The sequence below is a fragment of the Crocodylus porosus genome, unplaced genomic scaffold (genome assembly GCF_001723895.1).
Source record: "Crocodylus porosus isolate Cpor-Errol unplaced genomic scaffold, CroPor_comp1, whole genome shotgun sequence".
NCBI lineage: Eukaryota > Metazoa > Chordata > Crocodylia > Crocodylidae > Crocodylus > Crocodylus porosus.
The window spans coordinates 195,935,652-195,963,292 of record NW_017728906.1 but is presented as its reverse complement, the minus strand read 5'-3'; the positions used below and the strand labels follow the sequence as shown (position 1 = coordinate 195,963,292).

General features: G+C 46.3%; 1 protein-coding gene across 5 annotated transcripts in view; it reads right to left on the bottom strand.

Moving 5' to 3' along the window:
* The window catches only part of TENM4 (teneurin transmembrane protein 4), a 760,950-nt gene that overhangs the window by 427,845 nt on the left and 305,464 nt on the right, over positions 1-27,641 (bottom strand). For all 5 annotated transcript variants that reach the window (XM_019530413.1, XM_019530416.1, XM_019530415.1 and 2 more), the window contains exon 3: positions 7,917-8,205. In XM_019530413.1, coding sequence (XP_019385958.1) covers positions 7,917-8,139 — 223 coding nt within the window. In that variant the 5' untranslated portion in view covers positions 8,140-8,205. The remainder of the gene's footprint in view (positions 1-7,916; positions 8,206-27,641) is intronic.

Below are 27,641 nucleotides of genomic sequence, written 5' to 3'. Positions count from 1 at the left end.
CTTTTTCCGCATAATACATGCAAAATGCTATTTTTATTACCATCTAACCACTTAAAATTCCCTTCTGGGCTCATATCTTTTTTGTATATAAAATTCTTTCAAGTATGGGCAATCTTTTTTGTTCTATATTTGTATAGTATGTAGCCCTATAGAGCCTTGGTCTATAATTGGGGTTGTTGGCTCCCACTGTACTCCTAGATAACAGCTTCTGCAACTTTCAATCTGTGCACCAATGCTAACGTGTTAGCATTTCACGTGCAAATGATTTTTAGGTACAGAGTTGCATGTGTGCATAGAGAGCCTTTGGTTATTGAGTTGGGGTCAAAATGCTCCCAACTGGCCTCTGACTTTTGGTGCCTTATCTGGGACATCCTGATGTTCAGAGGTGGCAAGCTCTTGCAGCTTCCATTGACTTCAACGGCCATTGTCGACGCTCAGCACCTCTGACAATTGGGGCCCTAGTTTCTCATGTTGGGTACCCGGAAGTGAAGACACCTAATGTTAGGAAAATGTTTTAAAAATGGTTCTGATCACTTCTGTTTTGGTTTTATCATTTGGAAAATTACCTCCCTCTCATATGAGACACAGTGAGGATAAAGTGAGTGATTTGAACAGCGCTACGGATATGACAAACACTAAAGAGATGCTAATTATCGGGAGTGTTGCCCGCAAAGTGATAAGATCAGAGGCATAACCAGTAAGGCTTGTGCCCTGGGCAGCTGCTGTGGGAGGAGGTGTTGGCCAACAGCCAGAGAGTTAATGCAGCAGTGACAAAGTACTCAGACCCTCTCTCCGCCCCTTCCTGCAGCCACCACCCCACCCCATCTGCATCGCCGAGCACACTGATTCCCATCAAACACTATTTTCAGCAGCAGCAAAGATAGTGGGAGCTGTGTCAACCTCTTGGCTGGTGGCCGCACCAACACCTCCCTCCTCCTGCAGTAGGAGTATTTTCAATGGGGAATGGTGAGGGGACCAGGGACACTGGTACACAAGCCCCTAGCTGCTCCCCCAGCTGCAAGAGAGAAATAGCCCTGATTCTTGCCCCATCTCTGAGTGCCCTTAGTTTCTGTGACTGGTGGCAGGGGACAACTGTGGATCTGGTAGTGCATTAGGGCAGCACTCCCATTAAATCCATTCTGATGCCCCCAGGTCAGGACCAGAGATCCTGGTTTTCTCTGATTAAAAAAAAAAAATCCCCAAGTTTCACGTTAAAAAGGGTAACTCAATATACACATTTTTCCATGATTAAAATGAAGTGCCACTAATACACACACACACACACACACACAGAGTGGTGTTTCATTTTGATCATGGAAAAATGTGGATTTGGGTTACTTTTTTAACCCCAATATTGTTGGGGTTTTTTTTTTTTTTTCATCAGAGAAAACCAGGATCCCTGGTCATCATTTGAGTTACTTTATTGGATTAGATACTTGCTATAGGCTCTGGCGTATTACTCTGTGCATTATGCATTAGAGAACACTGAGTTCTTGGAACTGGTGAGTAAAACACGCGTCTCTGCTGTCTTTTTTCATATTGTGCCACAAATCCTTATGATAGCAAACACAATTTCTGTTCTTGTACTTTTCTCTGTGTAGGCTATCATGGTACTAACATTTCAAGTAATTGACTGAGCTCTTTTGTCCTTGGCTTCTTTGAATCCTTCCTTGTTTATTCATAAATAGCCTCAGTGGATGGTTTATCATTTACTATTCCACCTTCCCCAAGAAACATGATGCGCAATGCTAACACAGCTGAAGCACAGAACTGGAAGCCTGTATTTGTAAGCAGCTTCCTGCGTGATACCAAGCAAGACACTTGACCTCTCTGAACCTCAATTTTCCCATCTGTAAAATGGGAGTAATTGCTATTGTTAGCAGCACATAGGAAAATTAGTATCAAGTCCAATTTCTACGCCCTTAGAATAGACTTTACACCTATCAAGATACTGTACATTCATGAGCTAAACTGAGCATTAGCATTTCATTTTGTAGTTAAGGAAACTACCAGAGAGGTTAGCTGATTTGTCCAGCACGAACAGTGGCAGAATTTCTGCCTCTTGGTGTCTTCCTCTAATTACCAGACACTGTTACCCCACCAGAAATAAGCAAACAATCCACCGGCTCTTAGGAAAAGTAACACAACGTGGGAAATGAAGAGCAGGAGTCAGGATTGCATTGTGAATCGTGACGGAAAGGGGACGACCCATTTAAGGCAGAGTCTTCCTGGAGTGCTGATTTAGCGGCCGATTCCTTGGCTCTCAGGGCAGACGCGGGGATCACCGAAACTGCTTCTTGCAGGGCCAAGGTTTTCGTTGGAGGTCTTGCATCCAAGTGCGAATCACTCACCGGGCAGCTTAACTTCTACGCTATGTCATGACCACAGCAGAGGTTATTTGGCTGCAAACAGATGCAGTTGTTTAGCTGGCTAAAACTATAACCTGAGAAATGACTTTTGAGTTTGTTTCTAGTTACCTGCAGAGCTTCATAAGCAGCCCAAGTCAGTGTGAATGAGGCTTCAAATATTTAGCACGCTCTATTCAGGAAGGTGTGCTGGAGTGTTTGGGAGAGCCATTAGCGGTGCCATTCAGATCCGCTTCTGCACATGTATTTATTCATTTACACCCTCTGTTTTCAGCAGCCAGTCTCCTTAAAAGATGGTGGCATCTGGTGAATGGCTTTATTGGCACTGCGCATTTATCTCGCACGGTGTGCCCCTAGTATACCACAATCGGCTGGAGTCAGGGAACTTGCTGTAGCACCGGGGGGCTGTAATTCCCGTGTCTTGGCCAGATTTCAGTTTGGGTCATTATGCTCTGCCTAACGAACCTCTCCCGTGGTTTCCCATGGATACAGTGTTCCTCTCTTCCTGTTGCTATGCACGGTTGAAGGGCAGCCCTGTTTCTCCCCTGAAGCAGCGGGGTAACAATGGTGGACCAAATGATTCGTAGAGTTGGAGAGCTGACTTTTGAACTGTTATTTAGCAAAATCCTTCTTTCCTTCAAACTCTCACTGGACGGCACAGTTTGTTTGGACAATAAGCTCAAAAAGCACTGTGCAAAAGTGCCAGAATAAATCACTTAATGAATCAGAGGGGAAGAAATGGTTTCAGTTCTTCTTCAAAGACCATGGGCCAAGACCAAATCCCTTACATCTAAACTCAGGATCCGGTTTCAGACTAGGTCACAGCTTGAACCTCTTTCTCTGAGGTGAGGCTGAATGAGGGTTGCCACCCCCCCAGGATTGCCCTGGAGTCGCCAGGAATTAGACAGAAAGCTCCAGGAGAGTCCCCTGGGAGATAAGTGATAGGGCATTCATTAAAATAAATATTAAATGTTGAATCTGATGTATACAGTAGTCCAGTGGGTTTTTAAAATGTAATAGTCATGTGTATTTGCCTTCCTGACGTAAAGCTTTAGAGTATAGTAGAACAGGCACGAATGACATGATGGCACGTGACAAAGCTTCCCAGAATACATTCATCCGGAGCTGGCGACCCTAATCTGAATGCATGAGCTTGGGGAAGTTGTGGGCCAGCCACTATGACCAGGCATGCCTGATTCTGCCCATTAGACACAAAGTTCAGCACTGGACTTCAGGTCTGGGTACAGCACCACGTTTCATTCCCTACCTCAAAGCCCAGCTACAGCTTGCGATTCTCCCCACCCTTCCATGCATTGACATTAAACTGCCTATTTCTAGGAAAGTGCCCCAAACTACAAACATTAGGTTTTTACTATTCCTAGCCATATTCTGCGTTTTGTGGTTTACAGATGCAGAAGAGCTGGCTCACCACAAGGCCTCTTCCAGAGGGCGAGCCTGCCTATAGCACTGCTAAACACGCGACTGGCATTTTCTTTTTTCTTTCCGAGACAGAAATATCTGCCGAAGTCTGTTAGCTCTACCGTTGTCTGTGAAAAAGGGAGAGGGGAAGGAGCTTCAAACTGAAAGAGGGTGAGAAAACAAGGGACTTAACGCCAGTCCTAAATAAAATGCAGAGAAGAAACTCCCTGACGTGGGAAGAAAATGAGCATGGTTCACCTGGTTTACGAGCGCTGGTCTGCAATGCTCCGAGTACATCAGCTGTTCATGAACTTCACACCTTTTTAATTAACTAAAATAGATGAAGCTTTCTGACAGGGTTGACAGGGGTATGCTCTAGTAAACTGTAAGGTCCAGCCTGGAGATTTCAGAGCAAGCGCGTGATAAATCAATCCAGTGCTGCTGCTCTGCTGTGGGAGAAACCTTCACTCCCCTTCCACTGCCTTATCCAGCAAGTGATACAACGGGGGTACCTGCATCTCCCCAGAGACGTAGCGCTTGTCCACCCCTCTAGCTTGTGCTTTCGTTTGGATCCTGGAATAATTATTAGGCCAGCACCAGCCCGTTTAATCTTTTGCGTTGGCCTCCATGGTACTGATGTGAGCCCCACTGATCCACTGTGGCAAGTTCAACCTCTCTCTGCCACCAAACACACTCTCCAATGTCAAACACATCAATGTGCAGCTTGAGTTATATTCTCCAGCAGAGCAGCTCATAAATTATGAAAAAATGACTGCTACAATTAACTCAAAATCAAATTTATTTGCAATAAACAGCATGAGATGCATTGATTTTCATATTCTACGCTCACTGTAGCCTTTTAAGCTGGGAGAACTCAAGTCAATAAAAGGAAGATAATAAATATCTGAGACTTTTTAATTCAGGTCTGGTCTATTTTTTGCTATGCTGACTAGCCCCGCTGACTTTCTTGGCACTTGCACTCTGGCTAAAACAATTTTAATGCTGACTTGTTTATTTACTGAATTTATTCAGTCAATTCAGATGTTTCCCTCCTCTGCCTCCCAAGACAACTCTGGAAAAACACATCTGTTTGCCTTGTTGGTGTCAAGCAAAAAAATACCAGAAGGTAACGAGGCCCAGTTCTTAGCAGGTATAAACTGATGCACCTCCATTAAAGTCACAGAATGATGCTGATTTCCACCCACTGGGAATATAGATCATGAAGTCTAAGGGCTAATTGTTACCGCTGGTCAAGCCTAATTGTGCAGTGAAGGAGACAGGACATTTCAAGAACAGTGGAAATGGATGAAAATCATGGAATGAAAAATCTGTGGGCAGTCAGTTTGGTGATGGGATGCCTAGACCAGTTGTGTGACCTTCTCCAAGCCTCATCACTTCTGCTGGATTCAGTTTATCTGTCTTGAATAATGCACATCTACTGCATGGGGTGAACATACTGCATTTAAGTAGCAATCCCGCACATGCTGAGGAACAGATTCAATTACCTGAAAGGCCTCTTTTCCTTCCTTGGGTTCCTTGGAGATTATGATGTACTTTTGAGTTGCTAGATGGGAAGGTGTTATCTAATTGCAAAGTATTATTAAAAGCATGTAAGGGTACTTTATTGTGCCATTAACTACTGCCCATTACAGGCTTTCTGTGGGCTTTATACATGCTATTTCCTTGGGCCTGCATAAAAAACACACTTGCAGATGAAACAGTGCAAGCTCCGGAAGTGAGCTGGATAAGTGCAATTGTGCATATCCACTTTTGAGAACCCAGGTCTCTTGCTTGTACTACCAGCTGCCTCTGGATCTGCTTTGAGAGACCTGGAGGAGAAAAACACCCTGTCTGCACTAATCCCAGAAAGCCACCCTTAAAAACAGCAGGAAGTACAACCTCAGGGCAGCCTCCCTGCCTCCTACATGGGTTTGGCATATGCACAGTAGGAGCAGTTGGACATGGAGGTACTTCTTAGCACTGCTCTCACAGGCTAAGTACAGACAGTACAAAAGACCAAGGGTGAATTGATTCAATCTTTGCAGGTTTCTGTGAACTGCTTAGAATGCACCAATGAGAAAGTAACCCAAGGTTCACTTTTCAAACCCGAAAGGGAGCCAGATGCTTGTAGGGCCCCATACCAGGAGCGCTACAGCATGCCTCCCAGCCTGCCAGCCACTGCAGAGAGCTGGGAGCCAGGTGATTCCCCCAGCCAGGCCCTCTCTTTAGCCAGCTGAGGATGTGGGGAAAGCACTCCCACCGGACCCCCAGCCGGGGTCTCCCTGGCATCAGGGAAGAGGGGAAGTTCCCAGTAGGGTGTTTCTCCCTCTCTTTCAGTCCAGGTTGGCTGAGGATGGGCTGTGGGGGCAACCCTACCCTTCCCCCCCCCACCTGTCACTGCATCCCCAGCCAGGGTCTCCCCAGCACAGCGGGAATGTGGGGAGAGGGGAAGCCCCCAGCAGGGCCTTTTTCCAACTCTTCCTCTCCGCAACACTTGGAGCCAGGAGTCAAGCCAATCACCCTCATTATCCAGCGGGCCAGCTGAGGAGGGAGTGTGTGGGGTGGAAAATGACCCTTACCCGGCTCTGGACCCCCAGCCAGACTGTGCCGGGTGCAGGTGAGGGGAAGTACACAGTGGAGACTGCTTTTCCCCTCCACTCCCTCTTCAGCTGGCCTGCCAGCCGGGGAGGGGATATGTCTGGCTGATCACCCTAGATCCCAGCTTGGGTGGGGACCAAAGCCCCCACTGTGGGCGACCACCCCACCACGGCCCCTCCCTGGCCAGGAGGCTGGCGGAGGAGGGAGATGGGGAGAAAGCAGTCCCTGCTCTCTCCCATCCCCCTCCCCACTATTCCAGCCCCCCCGCCAGGACGTGTCCAGGACAGAGGGTGCAGCCTGCAATGGGGCCTTTACTCCCCACACCTGAACTGGGAGCCAGCTTGATCACCCACCCATGCCCTTCCTGAGCTGGCTATATACACATACCAGCATGCATGCATGCACACACATGAACAATAAAAAGGGAAAACGCCCCACTCCTTGCTGCCCGCTCAGCTCTGGAGTCCTAGCCACGCTGTGCTCAGCATATGAGGGGCGGGGAGGGGAAAGCCTGTAGTGGGGGCTTTATTCCCCCCATCACACATCTGGGAGCTGAGCTGATTCCCTTGGATGAGGAGGGGAGGAAGCTGGGGGAATCGCCCAGCTACTGACAGCTGGGGGCAGGGCAGGCTATGCTGTGCTAGAGCAGAGTGCACAGGCCAGGGCTGCACAGCATCCTGGGATGCTGGAGGACTTTGAGTGAAGTTGAATCAGGAGGGGATCTGGGATAGAAGTTCCTAGTTAAGTCTGATACTACAGCCTAAATCAGTTAATCAGTCAGTCAGACAGTTAGTACCAGTCTGATACTACATTCATCCAGGTTTATCTTAAACCAGTTTCAGCCATTTTGAAAGCAGTTTAAGTGCACTGAACTTGTGTACTTTTACCTGTTTGAACCAGTTCCTGATCCTGTCCTGAGCCATAAGCACCGTGAGAGCCCATTACACACTCCTCTGTCCGTCTTTCCATTCCCTGTATGATCCCCTGCACCTTCCACTTCCTCTGGTTACCCATTTCAGGAGCACAAAGGTATGTCTCTAGCACGGGCAGGCACATATCCAGGTGCCGGCTTCAATCTAGCTAGCACAGGTGATAGCTGTGAAGATGTGGCAGCACCTAGATTCTCTGCTTGTACAATATGATGGAAGCCCAGGCCCAGGCACCTGCACTCCTATCGTTACCCACCCAAGCTAAATTCAAGTCATCTCATTAATGCCAACATGCTCTACAATGGCAACACTGCTTGCTGAGTAGCCATATGTGCTGTCTGTGGAGTGTCACTTTTCCATGTCACTCCTACTCAGGCAGTAGCTAGAGATGCCCATCATAAGTGTTGCCTTTACTTCCAAGTACAGCATGCCACTTTCTCTCCCTTTCTCTCCTATGCCATGCAATGTCATGAAGACATTTTCTAGCTTTTTGGTCTCACAGTCCTTTAGAGCTCTGAGCAATTCCCCCCGCCCAGCCTTCGACCTCAGCACAGAGTTGATTAACTCACACTGCTTACAGCAGCACCTGCTGAAATGTGCTTACCTGTTCGGCAAAATTCATCAGCCTCCTGGTGCACCATGTCTTTGACCCGATTACTGTAGGTCAACCTGGAATCTTGATCATAAGCTTTCAGAGTCTCACTGGAGCTGTAGGACTTCTGGGGTATTTTGTTGTCTTCGCTCTCTGCGGAGGAGCTAGTGTAGCGGCGCTCTGTGTCGCGGCGCCTGGTCAGAGATCGGTACGGTTTCCTTTCCTTCACATCCATGGCCCCCTCGTCTGAGTCTTCAACATTAAAATTATAGTGTCTGTGTGGCAACTGGATTGGAATAATCTAAGAACGAAATTAAAAGGCACAGGTCATTCCACCAGACAGCAGAAGGTTGATCTCTCAGTACCAGCTATTTACACATACAAAAGAAAGGTTGCCTTTATGGAGTAGAGGTTGTCTGTACCCCCGGGGGTACTTGGGAAGCCGGCGGTGCAGGGAAGCGGTGCAGGGAGCTTGCATGTGGTGGCTGCTGCCACCATCGACTACTCCATGTCGCCACCACGAGCCACGTCCCTGTCGCGTGCCACATTCTCGCGCTGGCAACCTCCCTGTCCCACCACTCCCTGGCCAGCCGTCAGCACCTCCCCGCCCGTGTCCAGAAGGGAGTACACTCCAGAAGAGGTACCCACCAGAAGGGGTACACTTTTTAAAAAAGGTTGAAAACCCCTGGACTAGAGGGAAATCCTCTTCTCACGATCGCGTGCGTGGGTCCCAAACCATTCCTGATGCCTCTTCCTTAGACCCACAGCTGCTACACACACTTTCTGAATCTCTTTGAAGTGCACATGTAGAGATTTGCAAAAGTGCCTGGGAATTTTGGGTGCCTCATGGTTACTGTAACCAGCTTCAGACACCTCATAGGAGCCCTATTTCCCAAAAGTGCTGAGTACTTCCAAAAAGCCCTATTTCCATAAAGTGCTGGAAGTGGGAACACACGATGATGTCTCAGTTTGGGAACCAAAAATCTGAGGTACCCAAGTTACTAGATGCTTCTGAAAAGGTTGCCCTATATTTTCAGGGCTGCCTTTATGTAGCATTTAAGAAAGTAAATGGGAGAGAGCAAAACCACGCAGCTAAAGAGATGGAGAGAAGAAGGAGAAAGGGTGAGTTTTAGAAGGCTACCCAAAGATATCTTCAAATGCAACGCACTTCTTTTCACCTATTGTTTTAAATGCGACAGTATTACCAGAGTTGGGAAGCTGCATATAAAACACATCACTCTGATTTATAACTGAGTAGTTTGGATTTTGCTCTTGGAGAGTTGGTCCAGGCAGCAGTCTACACATGTGTGCATGCATCCATATAAACAATAAAGATATGAGAAAGAAAACACTTATTAAAAAACATGTTGTCAAATGTCTTAATTATTGAAGTACATCAGCTGTTCGTTGTAATTTAATTAAATGCAACATAAGTTATAGAGGGGAAAAAAATCAATACATATTGTAGTAACAGCAGTGAAATATGTTTCTTTGCATCCAAACTGATTTTCAGTGGGAAGAAAAACAGATAAATACTGAAGACAGGTTTAAACAATTGTGGCTGGGTAATCTCGGGGGACGAGACCACTGCTAACATTATACATACAGGAATCAAGGACAGTCAGTATCTTTACATAGCAGGCCAAGACACTTGTTATTTTCTCCTATTTCTTGAAAGCAGAGATGGCAAGAGAAACCTTCTCTTTTGGGGCTTTCCATATCAACTTTAACAGCAAACGGTTTTAAAATGAAAATATACTCATCGTTCACCCTCACCCTGGTGTGTGTCACAAAATAAGAAGACAGATTTTAGGTCTCTGATGGTAATTAAAAGGGGCAAACATCACAATCACACAGAAATCAGACAACTGGCTTTAAGGGAAAACCTTCATCTCTGGCATGAAAGGGAAACATGATAGAGGATGATCACTTATGAGATCTCTAAAGGGTGAAGTTAGCAACAAAATCCAAAAACAAAGCAAACCCCAGCTTCCACCTTTAATTCAGCTATCTGGGACTAGTATCTGCAACACAGTTAGACATTCATGGTCGAGATGATGCATTCTGTCTCTTGGATCACTACTACGTTCCTTGTATTCCCAGAGGTCTGGACCGATACATTTTGTTGTTGTTTTTGCAGCTCCTGTGTCGTATGGAAGATGCTGCATGGGAAGTCTGATAATCTGCACAACCAAGTCACTATGCGGTGACTTGCAGGTGGCATCTGCTCTTAGCAGAGAATGGCTAGATCACCAGGCTAGTACGAGAGTCCCAGAACCAAAGAGATAGGGCAGGATAAAGTGGGACCAGCAGATGACAGTGAAGGGTTACTCTTGAACCAGGGAGGGAGCGGCGCGGGGTGATGCATCTGCTGCCGTTCCTGGTCAGGCCTTACAGGACCTGCTCTCTGAGTTTTCCTGGCATTTTGCCCCTAGAATGTGCCATTCGCTTGGCAGTGGCTAAGACACTGGATGTGAACCAGTTCGCTTGTTAATTGGCTTAAATAGCAACTTTTCTTTTTTTTCCATGCTGGAGCTCATTCATTATTTACTCCAAATATGGTGTCAGGCCCCTGGACTCTAGGGTTGAAGTGGCAAAATTCCCACAGATTTCAACCTAGCCAAGATTTCAAAACCTCACACCTTCTGTATCTGTAAAACATTTAGACTATGTACGCTGAATGAGAAAGGGTATTTGTCTTCCTCACAACACTGATCCCGACTTGCACGTGGGTCAGATATCTCTGGCTTTAAATCAGAAAAAGTATTTTGGCCCAGGCTTACATTTAAGCAGGTGCTTAAATTCCACCAAGCCCAATAACTTAGGCACATGTTGAAGCATTTTGCTCTGAATGGATTCAACTTCTCACCTGCTTAAAGTTAAGGATGCGCTTTTGCCGAGTGGAGGCCCGAGTGGCATGAACACAAAGGAGGGTGAAAAGTTTAAGGAGCGAGAGGATATACTGGAGATATAATAAAAGGGATGCTACCACACCCAAGAACCAGACAGATTATCAAGAAGAGTCCCCAAACAGTGCAGAGCAGCTCTGCAAAGGACTTCGGGAATCCCTCATCATCCTCATTTAAGAGAGATGCTGTCTAAAGCCACTGAAGGTTAAGGAGCAATTCCCAATGAACAGACAACCTAACAGGGGATTTTGCTATTTCTATATTCTTCTTCCCTATTAAAAATTACCATTTTTTGCTTTCCCATCTTAAAAACCACTTCCCCTCCCCTTAAAGAATAGTTAACTTTCTATCATTGCATTTATATATATGAATATTTACATCACTCCAAGGCTAAGCACTTGGGTGCCAAATTCTAGACCGGAGTAAGCTTGTTATGAATGTTATTAAAATACTTTGAAAACAGCTCTTTCACTGCAGCAAAGCTACTAGGAGCTGTTATAATGAACATCTAAATTGTGGTTTATGGCCACTTAGGGAGGGCAAAACATGAAAGAAAAGCAGTTACTATATTCTACAAAGAAAGGGATGAGGAAAGGTTGCTTTTGTCTAATCAAGTGTTGCAATAATCCCTACCGAGGGCCAGTTATTTAAAAACCTTCTGCAGGGAGATTCAACGCATGCCAAGAAGCCAATTCTGCACAGCCAGAATTCGCAAGGCAAAAACCAGGTCTGTAATTACCATTAGTAACCTTGCAACTTAGGAAACGGCCAAAAAAACACAAGGAAATTGACTGAATTCCCACCAGACGAGGGGCTCTTTTTGCTTATGGAAAGGTGTTGAAAAACTTAAAGTTCCTCATACAGGACGTCAAACTAGCCTCATAAATCTACTATATTCACACATGCGTTCCTGTATAACACTGCTTAAATTCCCAGGGCGTTCACAACTTTATAAAATTTAGCTTTCCTCAGCTCTGTTTCTCTCTCTATTGTGAGCTGGCATGTTTCAGACAGAAAGGTCACCCCCCCCCTCTTCCCCCCAGCACATATTTCTTAAGAAGGAGCTGTTGTATTCAACTGATCTAAGTGGATTTCCAGTGCATCTCTTTGGATGTGCAAGTATTGCAATTTTCCTTTTTTTTTTGTATTTTCAGATCCAAATTCTCAGCTCCTAGATTCATACATTCGTAGTTGGTAGGGCCGGACAGGACCTCAACAGATCATCGAGTCCAACCCCCTGCCTAGGCAGGAAAGAGTGCTGGGGTCAGATGACCCCAGCCAGATGCCTACCCAGCTGTCTCTTAAAGACCTGCAAGGTAGGGGAGAGCACCACCTCTCTGGGAAGCCCATTCCAAATTTTGGCCACCCTTATCGTGACAAAGTTTTTCCTGATATCTAGCCTAAATCTGCTCTCTGTCAGTTTGTGACCACTGTTCCTTGTTACCCCAAGAGGTGCCCTGGTGAACAGAGCATCTCTGATCCCTTGCTGCGTCCCCCTAATGAATTTGTAGGTGGCCACGAGATCACGTCTCAGCCTTCTCTTGCGGAGGCTGAAGAGGTCCAGGTCCCTCGGTCTCTCCTCATACTGCTTGTTCTGTAAGCCCCTGACCATACGAGTGGCCTCCTCTGGACCCTCTCGAGTCTATCAACATTTCTCTTGAAGTGCAGCCCCCAAAACTGGATGCAGTACTCCACCTGCAGTCTGACCAATGCCGCATAGAGGGAAAGCATCCCCTCCTTGGGTCTGTTTGCCATGCATCTGCTGATGCACGGTGATGTGGTTGGCCACCACAAGGGTGGCTCCCAGAAATAAGGATCGAATCCTCCATGTTGCATTTCTCACAGGCAAAAGGCTCAAGTCTGCTCTGACTTCTAATGGTTTAAGTCCATTGCTTATAGTTATGGAGTTTCTTCTTCTTTATTCTAGTGAAAGTGAAAACAGAAACATGTTCCCAATGGGTTTCCACATTGTATTTTCTTGTCATTTTTGTCATTTTCATTCTTGAAAATTGTACTTTCTTGTCATATGTAGTTTCTTGTCTTGTGCACACATGATGGAGGTTGTGGGGGGAGGACACCCATCTTTGCTGTTGATGGAGTAAATATATTTCCTATTTGCAGCTGTTTCTATCCTGCTCCTTGTGCAACTTAACTCCCAAATAATCCTTGTTATTACATATTGTTCGTCTGCCTCATTATGTATATAGTATTGCTGTTCAAGAGTTTTGATGAACCACATGGGCTTTGTGATGTGGAAAGCACAGAGAGGATGGAAAAGGGAATGATTTATTTTCTAAGTCATGGCTCAGAGAGACAAACTTCCATCAATCAAGAACCATGCAAAAAAGTGCGACACGGCAAAGAGATATGCTAGAGGTGCTTGCAGCAAAAGGACAGGTGGTCTTTCACAGATGACTTACATTACAGCTCGCTAATCAAACGGATCAGCAGTAAGGTGATAGGCAGCGCCTCTTCTAGAAGGCAACATGTCATACCATCCAATTTTCTGTCAAAAATAAGTGTTTAAAAGGTAGAGAGAGCTTTATGAGCTTCTTGGGCTGTTACAACAGCAGGCTTATGAGACAGCAGGTTTAGTTAAATGTCTTATCCACACGATTATACAGGTATGAAGCCTGGCAGGCTGACTCAGCCTATCTTCTTCCTCTGCTAGCTGAATTGCTGCTATAGTTTGCTGTATGGGGCTATTTACTATATACTATAGTTGGCTGTATGGGGATATTTCAGGCTATATCCTATGCAAGCAAAGCTCTGTTTGGCATGATGGAATCATCTTACCCGGCTAGACCCACTCTTTGTGTGTATTTAAAGTAGATCTTCCTGTTATATGGATAAAGGGAAGTTATTAAATTTTTGTCATGCTTGTCAGCTCTTGCACAGCACGGCTACAGGACACTGAAGAATGAACTGAATTCTGTTTTGCTGGACGCAGAATTGTTAGAATTAATTTCTAAGAGCGTTTATACACATGCTTTGGGAATATGGGGGGTGCTTTAATTAGAGGAGCTCTGAGAGCTGCTCTAATTAAAGCACCCAGAGTGTCATGTGTATCACTGTCCCCACGCTGAAATATGACAGCAGAGGCACTTTAACTAAAACTCAATGAGCTTTAGTTAAAGTGCTCCCACTGCCATTTTTCAGCGCGGGGATGCTGATACATATGATACGGGAATCTGCTGAAATGCGGCAATTGCCACACTCCAGCAGACTCAATTAATTGAGTCTACTCCAACGCACTGTAATTACAGTGTGTTTGAGCATCCGCGCTGCATGAGTATAGGCGCCCTATGTAGGACATTATAAGAAAGCATGAGTCTCCCCATTTTTGAGGTGGGGCAAACAGAAGTAACAAAATGTGAAGTGGCTCAACAACATAGTCAGGTGGTAGCAGAACTGAGAAGAGAATCTGGATCCCTGACTCAGTGCTGTACCAACAGACCTTTGAATTGTACACGCATCTTTTTAACTGATGACCTGCAGATCTGACCTGAAACACAATGAGGAGGAAACAGAATTTTTACAAAGTTCCTTTTAGAGGGAAAATGCTACCAACTCTTTGTCTGTTCTGTGAGGCCATTTTCAAAATTGTGATGTTATCTAGGAGCAAGGATCTGCCCTGTTAAACCTGGTCACAAGTCACTCAGATATTTTGAAAGTCAGGGCATACATACAGGTATTTAAATTGGGGGTAAGTTAGTTCATTTTAGGTACCTTTTTCCAAAAGCTATGGTCATGGTTTGTACAGTCTGTGACATTTGAGAACAATAAAAAGGTCTATATTAACCCACAGCTTTGAACGTTGCTGTCATGCTGGAATAGTTCATTTTGAACAAAAAAGTGTGTGCCATTGTGAAGCACAAATTACATGAAAGTAACTGGCTGATACTTAACTTGCAGCTTTGTGGTTAGGTCACTTTACTTGGGAGGCAGCAGATGAAGTTTCAAACTTCCTCTTGGGCTAGGGACAGAAGTTACACATAAGCCAATTTAAGTCATCAGAAAGTTCAGTGTACATAAACTAGTTTCAAAGGCTAGGGACAGATGTTCAGAAAGCCAGAGCCTGGATTGATTCAACCTTTGCAAGTTAGTCTAACCTGCTTGAGTTGAACCAGTTTGTAACAGTACAGACATTCCCTCTGGACTCAGCCAGTGTGAGCACATGCCTGCAGCTGCTCAGACCAGGAGCCAGTGGGTGCTAGAGCATGCCTTCGGCTGCAGGGAAGCTGTGCTGGGAGGCGGGGTAGGGGGAGAGGGAGGAGGATGGATGTGGCCAGTCTGGGCTGAACTGGCCATGGAAGGGTTTAATTCCCCTCTCTCTGTCCCACTGGCAAGGACCCGAGCTGGGTCTACCGGGTGCTCCCCCATCGCTGCTGCAGTGGTAGGCCAGCATGGCCCCTGAGGCAGAGGGGGCAGGGTTGGGGGTTATTCTCCCCTTTAGCCCCACTGCCCTGGGGGACCACAGCTGGGTCTGTCCACCCTGACTACCACCGCTGCTGAGCAGCAGAATAAGCCCCCTCTTGTCCCTTCTGCTGTATGCCAGAGGGAGGGGAAATAACCCCTGTCTCTGATCCCACCTAAGGGGCCCTGCTGGTGGCATCTGGCCCCTCCCCTGCCCCACCAGGCAGGGGCAGGGGCAGGCCAGATGCTGTCAGCAGGCCCCTTACGTGGGGGCAGGGATGGGGTTATTCCCCTCTCTGTCCCCAGGGCATCGCAGGACACCACTGCAGCGGCGAGTGGGGAGTGACCATGACTGGAGCACCAGCACCACCATGGTTTCCCAAAGTGCGAACCACTTCCTGGTGGGGCAGGGCAGGGAAAGCTGCTACAGACCATGCTGCTAGGTGGGCCTTGAAGGGCTCTGGCCCACTCTGAGCCCCAGTGATGCTGCGCGCAGTCGACTGCAGCTCTGTCCACCCCACAGTGCAGCACCCCCACCAGGAAGGGGCTTGCGCTTCCTGATACTATAAAAGGGGCTGCTGCCTCCATCAAGGGCTCTGCCCCCTCCTGCTGTTGGGGTTGGGGCACAGCCAAATGTTGAATGGTAGGGCTCCTTGGGGGGGGGCAGGGACGAGGGTTATTCCCCCTCCCAGCAGCATCTGACAGAGGGGACAGGAGGGACCTTATTCCACCACTTAGCAGCAGTCATGGTGGGCACACTGGGCTACGGTCCCCCAGGGACAGTGGGGGTAGAGGGGAAAATAACCACCTCTCTTCCCCCTCTGTCTCAGGGGCTATGCTGGCCCACCGCTGCAGCAGCAAGAGGGGAGCGCCCGGGAGACCCGGCTCAGGTCCCTGCTGGTGGTACAAGGACGGAGGAATTAAACCCCTCTCTGGCCAGACCCTCGCCTCTGCCTGTCCCTGCTCTGGCTGGGGAGCAGAGAGCCCAGCCCAGAGAGCATGTCAGGATGCTGGGAGACTCTGGTTTAAGTTAAACCAGGAAGGGGTCTGGGACAGACATTGCATAAACAGACTTGAGCCAAATTAGTTAACTTTTATACTACATTCAACCAGACTTATCTCAAACCAGTTTCAGCCATTTGGAAACTGGTTTATATGCACTGAATGTTTGATCTGTTACAGGTTTAAACCAGTTTCTGATCACTTAAACTAGCTTACGTGTAATGTCTGTCCCTAGCCAAAATGGCTCAAACTGGTTTAAGATAAACCTGGCTGAATGCAGTATCAGACTTAACTGATTTGGGTCAAATCAGCTTATGAAACTTCTGCCCCAGACCCATTTGTGGTTCAAGTTAAATCACAGTCCCACAGCATGCCAGCATGCCTTGCAGCCCTGGGCTAGGCTGCGCTGTGTTGTCTGCTCCAGCAGAGAAGTGATGGGTGGGGGGAAGGGGGAAGGAGAGGCAGGGACTGCTTCCCCCCCAGCAAACCCTGGCTGCAGTCTGGGGCAGGGAGGTGGGGTAGGGTTAAACACCCCTTCCACCACTCAAACTTACTCCTGGCTGAGATGGTGGACTACAAACCCCGGAGGCACCAGGAAGTAGCCCCTGCCTGTGCCTGGAAGCAGGTAGAGTTCTGCTGCTCTGAGTCTGGACTGCAAATCCCAGAGACCTTGGGGACAGCAGGAAGAGAAAGCAAACACACAGCCCATGCTGGCTACGTGCAGAGAGCTGTGCTCTAGCTCCCCACAGCTTCTGGCCTCAGCCACTGCAGGCATGTGGATGCATTTCCTGAATCAAAAGTGAATGTCCATCCAGTTGTTTCTCAGTTTAATCAGTGCAGCTTAGACTAACCTGCAAACACGGAATCGCTTCAGACTTGGGCTTTTTGACTATCTGTACTTAGCCTTGGTGAGGAGAAAACTGAGATTCCCCAGTTTCTTGCTCTGGGGATAGGTGCCTTAACTCCTAGACTGGCTGTGGTTTTTCTCTGAGTAGAGTTTTGGGTCTTACAAGCCTTATGCGCTTACCAGGGAGACGTTATTCTGCCGTGTGTCTGCCTGGCTAGAGCACGGCCATGATGAACATGGTCTGTGGGAGCGTGCACACTTGCATGGGCAGATCTTCATCGCAGAAAGTATGTAAGTGCCGAACACTGCAGTGCTGTGGTTTCCTACACGCCATTTTGGTGTGTAAACTGAAATAGGCTCTAGCCCTCAAGAGCTACACAGAGCTCTTGGTCAAAGCTTTGTTTTAAGTCTTTTTTCCCCCAAGGGGAACTCTTCTCCTATTTCCCAAGACAATAAACTACTTGATGCCATTTCCCCGGTTCAGGAGAGCTTAAATAAAGCAAAAGACACTTCACTATTGTGCTTTATTAGATTTTACACTTCAGATTTATAACCAAGGCCCAAATCCTAGAAGGTCTTCTATACTGATAAATTAAGCTGTAGATACAAAGTCCATCCAAATTCCTGCCACGGCTTTTGGAAAAACCAGACACTGCCCAGAACTCAGTTTCTGTCAGAAGGACGAAAAAGCTGAGTTAATGCTGCTCAGAGCTGGACCCACCACTCGAGGGAAGCTAAAGGTTTCAACCCAATAGTTGTGACCACTAAGCCTGTCTTTTGCCGGTAAAAGACTTGGCTGAACAATTAGAAATTTCCGACTCAACAGACATGGTTTATGGCCTTGTTAAAAATAAATCTGAAAGTGCAATGAGCTTGAAGTCCAGAGAAGCCTAAGACACTACTTAAATTTTAAAGCGTGGCGGGCAGGTTGTATGCAGGAGACTGGGATGCAATTACCCATAATTTCTGGTTTGGGAATCCCATAGGTCTTCCTCACTCTCCCATTGTCTGCAGCCTTCAGTTTTCACTGCTGGAAGATTTATGGGCCCACAAATAAAAAGGTATTAAATAGTTTTTGACTAGTGTAAGCACTTTCCTATTGCATTACTCAGAACCTTCCTCTATTCATTAAACACAGAGGTTTCCCAAAAAAGCTAGCACCTTTGGAGACAGTTTTACCTTAATATCTAAATGCTGTTTATTCATTCAGTAGAGACTGCCTCAGAGAATCTCTTCATGACCTAAAAACCGAGTTATTTAGAACAGTTGCTTAATAAATATAGTGCAAAGTCTTTAAATGATGAACACCACCCAAGTCAGCCCGGCTGCTCTGACGGTTATTCTACCCTGGCACATGCTGACACTGGTTTGAATTTGAGAGCTACCTTGAGCCCCTTACTCCTTGTGCTGATGAAAGCATGGGACATGGCACCTGCAGCCTTCAGGAAAAGGTATGCACCATTACCCCTTGCTGGAGACCCACAGAATAGCGTGGGATTTGCAAAGAGGACCACAGGGCATACAGCTAGTTCAAAAAAATTGTAAGAAACATTTTTTTAAATTGTCAAAATGTTATTTCACTAAAACTGAAATGGAGAAAAAGGCACACCTACACCGAGAGCAGAATAACCATGAGGGCTGGGATTGGGTTCTTGCCTAGGACACCTGTGTCAAGCTCCTTACTCCATATCAGGCAGTGTAAGGTCTTAAAGATGGGTCTCCATTTCCCAGGGGATGCTTAACCAGTAGGTAAATGGTTATTTTGGGTCAGGGCTCCCTTGTGGGTCCATAAAACCTTGTCAAAAGGTCTTGCTTCTGTGACTCAGTACTTTTGTGAAGCAGGATCAGCTCTCTCCAACCAACCCAAGAAGGTAGCTAGCAATGACCCCAAACCATCTGAAGTCAATTGAAAGGCCCATGTTGATTTGAGGATCTTGTGTCTAGGGCCATTACTGATACAGACCACTACTGCTTAAAGGAGATCCCTCTTATAATATGTTGACTCATAATGACAGTGTCACAAGAACATACACCCAGCCTCACCCCACACACCATAGCCAGTTAACACCCTAAGCAAACCCTACAACATGTCAGAAGAGTAGGGGAGACAAAACTACTGCTATTGCCTTGCCATCACACTGGCAGTGAATTGGCTGGATTAATATATGCTTAGGTGAGGAAGTCCTAAGTAGTCCTAAAGAAAGGATTATGACCTCCGCTACAAAGGAAGGGAGAGGGAAAATCAAGTTTTTCCCAAAACAAAAACATGATTCTTTCCAATCTAACCTAGGTGAAAAATTCCATCTTGAGCACAAATCTAGCAATTGGTTTGATCCTGAGGACTTAAGCAGGGTCCTCCAGCAAAGTACCCCTAAATGCAAACAGTTTTAACTCTTCAAAAGCTGTTTTTCTTTGCAGCGCTTGCCCAGTCATAGGTGAGGGGAGCATTTCTGTGAAGTGTCTGGTGCACCTGGAAGCGACAGAGCATTTTATCCTCCATTTACATATGTAAAAATACCACACACAGTGTTAACTTGAGGGGCTTACCACAGTCTCGAGACAGGCAAAACTCTTGCTGATTTATGCAGGACTGGGCACATCTACACGGGACACTTAATGCACAGTAATTCTACTGTGGATTAGCGCATCACAGCAAAAGCCGTGCTACTACACAGTAGAATTAGTGTACTGCATATTAATTGTCATGAAAAGATGGCATGCCTTTGCTACTGTGCAGTAACACTGGCTACTGCAAATTTAGTTAGTACCTCATATTAGAGGTACTAAAGTTAATGTGCAGTAGCAACGATGCCTAAATGCACATGTAGACGTGCCCACTGGGCATCAATGACATGAAGACTATCAAATGGATATATTCAGTAGCCTGACTCACTAACATAGTGCGGGCCAACCTTTTTGGCAGGCATGCTACCAATTAAATCCCAAGCCCTATCTGGGTAACAGTCCAATCCCCCTTCCCTTGCCTGATCTGCTATTCTGCTGTCTTCTCCCTGCCCTATCTGTTGCTCTGCTTTCTTCCTGCCCTATCCCACTTGTGGTACACGTGGCATGGGTTGGCCACCTCTGCATTAACATACTGCATGTAATACAAGAACAGCCCATTCTGTTAGGAGATCTTAAAATCTCTCTCAAACACTCACACGGGTCTTGTATGGTCTGTGCGGGCATTATAGATCTTGAGTGACTTCACATGGGAGCAGGGCTTTACCTTATGTCTCCTCCCCAAAATTACCCTTCTCCAGCTCTATTGCACATCACTTGGCATCTGTTCTGTCATTTCAGCTCTGGATGCATATTCATAACCCCTCCCCCCCAACAAAATTAAAAAAGCTCTGTATGCATTCCTTTGTAAAGTGTTTGGGAACTCTGGGGACTGAAGTTGCTTGTAGATACAGCGACGTGCCTTAGGGTGGTATCTAATCTGGCTTCAAAAAACATACTACTACTATTAGTATTTGAAGTGATGGGAACAGGAAAACTAATGAAAGAGAGAACTGGCACTTTCAAGCACGTGCATCTATCTAGTCATATCTCTCTATCTGCTGCAATGAGAGTCACTTTAGTGTTCAGCTTATAGTTGAATTAAAGTTCAGACATCAGAACACATTTCTTTTTTTACAGCCCAGTGTCTGCACTACTTATCAGGCAGCAGCTCCAATTCAAGAAGAAATTACCTTAAAGTGACATGTACAACTCACAATTCCTGAATGCCACCCTCCTTCCCTTTTTTTTTTTTTGTTTTGGCTCTGACAATAATGAATAATAGTTTATGCCTGCACTGGCCTTCATTTCTGCAGCTGAATGGCCACAGGGACAACACAGATTCAATTGAATTTAGAAGAATATATTGATACAGTCAGAAAACACTGCCAGAGTCAGATTCATTTCAGCCCTGCTTATTTATTGCCGCTATTATCTGTACCACGGTACTTCCAGCAGGCCCCAGCTGATATGAGGATCCTGCTCTTCTTAGCCCTATTCAAACACTCAGCAAGAGACAGTTGCTACCTAAGGGTGTTTATTATCTAAATAGAAAAGACAGACCAAGAAGGAAAAAAGTATCATTGTTCCCATTTTACAGAAGGACACAGGAAGACTAAGTGACATGCCCAAGGTCAAAGGAGAGTGTGTAGCAATCAAGACACCTGTTTGCCTGCTCAGTGCTTCAGCCATAAGACCACCCTTTCGTTTTTTAAATACATTCTTAGGTATAAACCGTGGCCAAGCTTGTATTGCTATCATAGAATCATAGAAAATGAGGGTTGGCGGGACCTCAGGAGATCATCTAGTCCAACCCCCTGCTCAAAGCAGGACCAGCCCCAACTACATTATCCCAGGCAAGGCTTTGTCTACCCAGGTCTTACAAACCTCCAAGGACGGAGAGTCCACAACCTCTCTGGGTAACCTGTTCCAGTGCTTTACAACCCTCCTAGTGAGAAAATTATTCCTAATATCTAACCTAAACTTCCCTTGATGCACCTTGAGCCCATTGCTTTTTGTTCTGTCATCTCTGCCATCATTGAGAACAGGTATTGAATATATCCAGGTCCAGTCTCTTTTGAACCCTGCTTCAGGTAGTTGAAGGCTGCTATTAAATTTCCTCTCAGTCTCCTCTTCTGTAGACTAAATAAGCCAAGTTCCCTCAGTCTTTCCTCATAAGTCTTGTCCCCCAGCCCTCTCACCATTTTTGTTGCCCTCCACTGGACCCTCTCCAATTTGTCCATTTTTTTTTCTCTAGTGGGGGGCCCAAAACTGGCCTCATTAGTGCAGAATAGAGGGGAATACTCATTTCCCTTGACCTGCTGGCAACACACCTACCAATGCAGCACAATACACTGTTAGCCTTCTTAGCAACAAGGGCACACTGCTGGCTTATATTCATCTTACTGTCCTCTTCCTCTTTTCTGCAGAGCTGCTGCCCAGCCAATCAGCCCCCCGCCTGTCCCGGTGCATGGGATTATTCCATCCAAAAGTGCAGAACTTTGCACTTGTCCTTGTTAAACATCATGGCTAGGGACAAAAGTTACACATAAACCCATTTAAGTGATCAGAAATTAGTTTAATCTAGTAGCAAAACATGGATTCAGTGCACATAAACCAGTTTCAAAATGGCTGAAACTGGTTTAAGATAAATCTGGTTGAATGGAATATCAGACTTAACTGATTTGGGTCAAACTGGTTTATGAAACTTCTGTCCCAGACTCCTTCTTGGTTCAAGTTAAATCACAGTCCTCCAGCATCCCAGCATGCTTTCCAACCCTGGGCTGGGCTGAGCTAGGCTGTGCTGTCCGCTCCAGAGAGCAGGGCTGGCCCCACCCCTCTGCTCCCTAGTTGTAGCAGTGAGGGCTGGCTGACAAAGGGGTGGAGGGGGAGGGGCAAGCCTAACAGAGATGCAGCCCTGTCTACAGGGGGGACTCCGCCCCCAGGTAAACCCCAGCTGGGGCCTCGGGCTAGGGAGGGGGGTTAAACACCTTTTCTCTTGCTCAAACTTACTGCAACTGCAGACTACAAATCTCAGAGACACCTGGAAGCAGGAAATGAAGTGATGAACAAACCTGCAGAGTCCTGCTGCTGTAATTCTGGACTGCAAATCCCAGAGACCTCGAGGGCAGCAGAAAGAGGAAGTGAACACACAGCCAGGGAGTCAGGCTCTAGTGCCCCCAAGCTTCTGGCCTGGGCCACTGCAGGCATGTGGCTGCATTTCCTGAATCAAAGGTAAATGTCCGTTCACTTCTGTTTCAATTTAATCTGTGTAGTTTAGACTAACCTGCAAAGACTGAATCAATTCAGCCTCAGGCTTTTTGACTGTCTGTACCTAGCCCATGAGATTTCTTTTTGCCCAATAAGTCTAGGTCATTCTGAATCCTAGCCCTACCTTTTGGCATATCTACTACTCCCCCCAGCTTGGTATCATCTACGAATTTGCTGAGGGTGCACTCTATGCCAACTTCCAGGTTGTTGATAAAGACATTGAACAAAACTGGCCCCAGGACCAACCCCTGGGGCACTCTACTTGATACCGGCTGCCAACTAGACATTGAACCATTGATTACTACCCTCTGAGCCTGATGCACCAGCCAGTTTTCCATCCACTTTACAGTCCATTGATCCAGCCTGTACCTCCTTAGCTTGCCTGTGAGAAAGTTGTGGGAGACTGCATCAAAAGTCTTGCTAAAATCAAGATACACCACATCCACTGGTCTCCCTGCATCTGCAGAACCAGTCATCTCATCAGAGATGGCAATCAGATTGGTCAGGCAAGATTTGCCCTTGGTGAATCCATGGTGACTGTTCCTAATCACCCTCTTCTCCTCCAAGTGCTTAGAAATGGATTTCTTGAGGATCTGCTCCATGATTTTTCCAGGGACTGAGGTAAGGCTGATTGGTTTGCAGTTCCTGGGATCCTCCTTTTCCCCTTTCTTAAATATGGACACTATGTTTGCCCTTTTCCAATCATCTGGGACCGCTCCTGATAGCCATGATGAAATATATGATCCTGACTTTACTGGCTAGCTGCCCTTGCCTTTCTTTTGCGGTCAAAGAAACAAGCCCATTTTCTCCTGCTGATAAAATCCCATAAAGAGTTGAACTTCAAACTAAGTTTATGAAAATATAAATTATCTGTAAAAAGGCTTAAAATGCCCAAGAATTGATTTCTGATTTTCTATGGACTTATTTTAGGTCTTCTCTGCAAGATAATCAGAGCATATTGAAAGATGCTAGGGACTGATTAATCAGTATAACCCCTACGGTGTCCAAAGCTGAACTTTCAATTACATTTCAAGTGTCTGCACTAGGTAGTATATTTTCCTTAGGTAAAATGTCTACTGGGGAAAGAGAGAGATAAAAATAGCAAATTAGAAATCTTTCCTTTTTAAAAAAGTACAGGTTCCAAATTAGAACAACAAGAAGTGTCATCAACACCAGTAAGGGGATTTAAGTAAAAGAAATCCTTTCTATGGTACAAGTTTTCCATCTGAATTCCCACCTAATCCACATGTACTGACTACCAACATGTAGATTTACTCATAAAGTCCAGGAGGTGGGCTGCAGTGTGGAATTGAAACCTCTGTAAGGTCATTAGAAGAATTCAGGACTGAAATGTTCTACCAGTGCCTCGGGACCGGAAAAATGTGGTTGAAAAACTAGCTGGTGGAGGGTAATACTGCACCCCACCTAGTTCCCTGCAAAGTCCTACTCTCCTGTTTCCCAGGCAAAGCAAAATAGTGTCAGGTTTTTTCCCCATTGTCACCATGGTAAAAGGGCTGAAAGTAAATTAACTAGTCAGTGACTCTGTATGGCAGGTTTGCCAGGCTGATGCACACTGCACCTTCTACCCAGAGATCCTAAAATGCTACAGAACATGCTAATGGTGCTGGCTAGCACTTTCTTCATGCAGTTTCCTATCCAAGCAACCCAGCACGGTAAAAAAAAAAGTGAAGCTAAATTAGTGTCATTTTACACGTAGGGAAATCATTATTCACATTTTACTGGTAAGCAATATAATACCCAACAGGTTAGGCAATTTATCCAAGTCCAAGTGTTGGAGCTGGAAAGAGAATACCAAACACCTGGTTCCTAGATCCCTAATCTGTCCGCTAGATGATATTTCCATCTGTGGAAAAATGGAAGGATTTATTAATGAAACTGTAATGAACAAAGATGTCTTTGCAACATTTAACTACAGGGAAAAAAGGACCCACACCTTACATTGGTTTGCCTGAAGAGATGCAGTACAGCTATCTACAGTTCTGCTTCTGGAAATTACTAGCAGACAAGGCACTCATTTGGAAGAGGTCTGAACAAAGAAAAATTGCTGGAGAAAAGAAAGGGCTGATAGGGAAGGGAGGAGGGGAGATGGGGAAGTGGAATGGTGGATAAAAATGCCTCATTCTTGCCAACTCCTTAATGACTAGTTAGAGCAAAGATCAGAAGTAATTGAACCAGCTCTTGGTCAACAAAAGATGCAAATAGATTGTAAAGCAGCACAGGATTACATTAATTTACACTAACCCAAAGAGTAATTAGTTAATGTTTGTGCAGTGCTTAGAAAGTGTCAAGTGCTGTATAAATGTTAATTATCAGCATTTATTAGCATTGAATAGACAGAAGGAAAATAATCTAGTTCAAATTTGCTACTGGGTGAAAAAGACAAAATATGGTGATGGTGGTGGTGGCCTCAGACAACGTGTAAGTGTTGACAGTGGGGGGGCACAACTGGTATCCTGTTACCACACTGTAAGCACAGAAATCTGGGGGGGGGGCACATGTCCCCCTGTGCCCCCACCTTCCATGTGTCGCCTGTGGTGGTGATGATAATGGTGATAACAATGAGCTCCAAAAAGAGGGGTTTTTTTCCAACTTTCTCAGAGGCACTGGGTGTTGGCTGCAGCCCAGGCTGGGAATGTTTACTGGGGTGCCAGTGATCCTGCTGGGACTAAAACCTGGAGGCTGCTGGCTACAGAGTCTTGACCCTCTCCTTGGGGTCAGACTGATTGTCACATTTGGGGTCAGGAGGGAGTTTTACCCCATGGTCAGACTGGTACAGACTGTGGGAATTTTTGCCTTCCTGTGTAGTGGGGGTTGTGGCTCTTTTCCTTGGATCTCTCAAATGGTTTTTAACAACCCTTGCAGCAGCGGAACCCTGGCCACCATTGTCTCCCTAGTTTCATAGATGTCATAGATTTCATAGACACCATGGCTGGAAGGGACCTCGTGAGATCATCGGGTCCAGCCCCCTGCCCAAGGGGAAGGAAGTCAGTGGGGGTCAGATCACCCCAGCAAGATATGCATCCAAGTGTGTCTTAAAAGTATCCAAAGTAGGTGCTTGCACCACTTCTGACAGGGAGTCTATTCCAGACTCTGGACACTTGGAAGGTAAAGAAGTTTTTCCTTATGTCCAGTCTAAAATGGGCTTGCAGGAGTTTGTAACCACTGGTCCTTGTCTTCCCTTAGGGTGCTCTGGTGAACAGATTTCATAGTTGGTAGGGTTGGAAGGGACCTGAGCAGATCATCTAGTCCGATCCCCTGCCATGGGCAGGAAAGGATGCTGGGGTCAAATGACCCCAGCTAGGTGGCTGTCTAGCCTCTTTTTGAAGACCCCCAGGGTAAGGGCAAGCATCACTTCTCTTGGAAGTTGGCTCCAGCTCTTAGCCGCCCTGACAGTGAAGTAGCGCCTCCTGATGTCTAGCCTGAATCTACCCCTGGTAGAGTTTGGGGGAACAGGGACTCTCCCATTGCCTGCTGGTCCCCCTTGGCAAGTTTGTAGGCTGTCACCATATCCCCCCTCAGCCTTCTCTTGTGGAGGCTGAACAGGTTCAGGTCCCGTCGCCTCTCCTCGTAGGGCCTGCCCTGCTGCCTCTGACCATGTGAGTGGCCTCCTCCGGACCCTCTCCATGTTGTCCACATCCCTCCTGAAGTGCGGTGCCCAGAACTGGACGCAGTACTCCAGCTGTGGCCCGACCAGTGCCGCATAGAGGGGGAGGATCACCTCCTTGGACCTGCTCGAGATGCATCTGTGGATGCATGACAAGGTGTGGTTGGCCTTCCTGACCGCATCCCCACACTGCCGGCCCATGTTCATGATGACTCCAAGATCCTTTTCTGCCTCTGCCCTGACGAGAAGGGAGTTCCCCAGCCTGTAGGTATGGTGCCGGTTCCTCCTCCCCAGGTGCAGCACCTTGCACTTGTCAGTGTTGAAACCCATCCTATTCTCATTCACCCACCTCTGTAACCTGTTGAGATCTAGTTGTAGCCTGTCCCTCTCTTCTAGCGTGCTCACTTCTCCCCACATCTTAATGTCATCTGCCAACGTGAACAAGGTGCTTTTCACCCCCTCTTCCAAATCGCCAATGAAGATGTTGAACAGTGCGGGCCTGAAGACTGAGCCCTGGGGAATCCCACTGCCTACAGCCCTTCAGGTCAAAAGTGACCCGTTCACCACCACCCTCTGGATGCGGGCCTCCAGCCAATTTGCAACCCATCTGACTGTGACTGTGTAATGTCTCCCCACCCACCACTCCCTGCATCAAGTATTTGACCCTATTTCTTTTTCTACCAAGTCAAATCTATACAGAGAAGAAGGAGAATGAGTGGAACCCTTATTGGTTTGGACAATTAAAACTATGCACTAGAAAGTGTGCTATAATGAGTAAACTAATGTCAGCAGGGTATGAACTAGTAGGAACTAAAGCATTTAGCACAAAACCATGCACAACTGTTCATGAATGAGCTAGCTAGTCTCCTTGTAAAGGTATTATAATCTCTCTGCTGCTAAAGGGTAATATTTTCAAACATGGCTTTCTGAAGCTAAGCAGAAAATTCTGCATACGATCACCTAAGGAACATTGAGTGCATCTTCAGACCCAATGGAGGTAGAAACGTATTGGAAAATCAGCCGCAAAACACCCCTAAAAATGAAGCCACAGTTTGTTCATTAAATGCATAATATGGATATAGCTGACTAATTTTCAGAAGTGACTAAAGACTTCGGGTGCCTAAGTTTGAAGCACATTGAAACAACCTCTTTTCAGAGATTAAGCA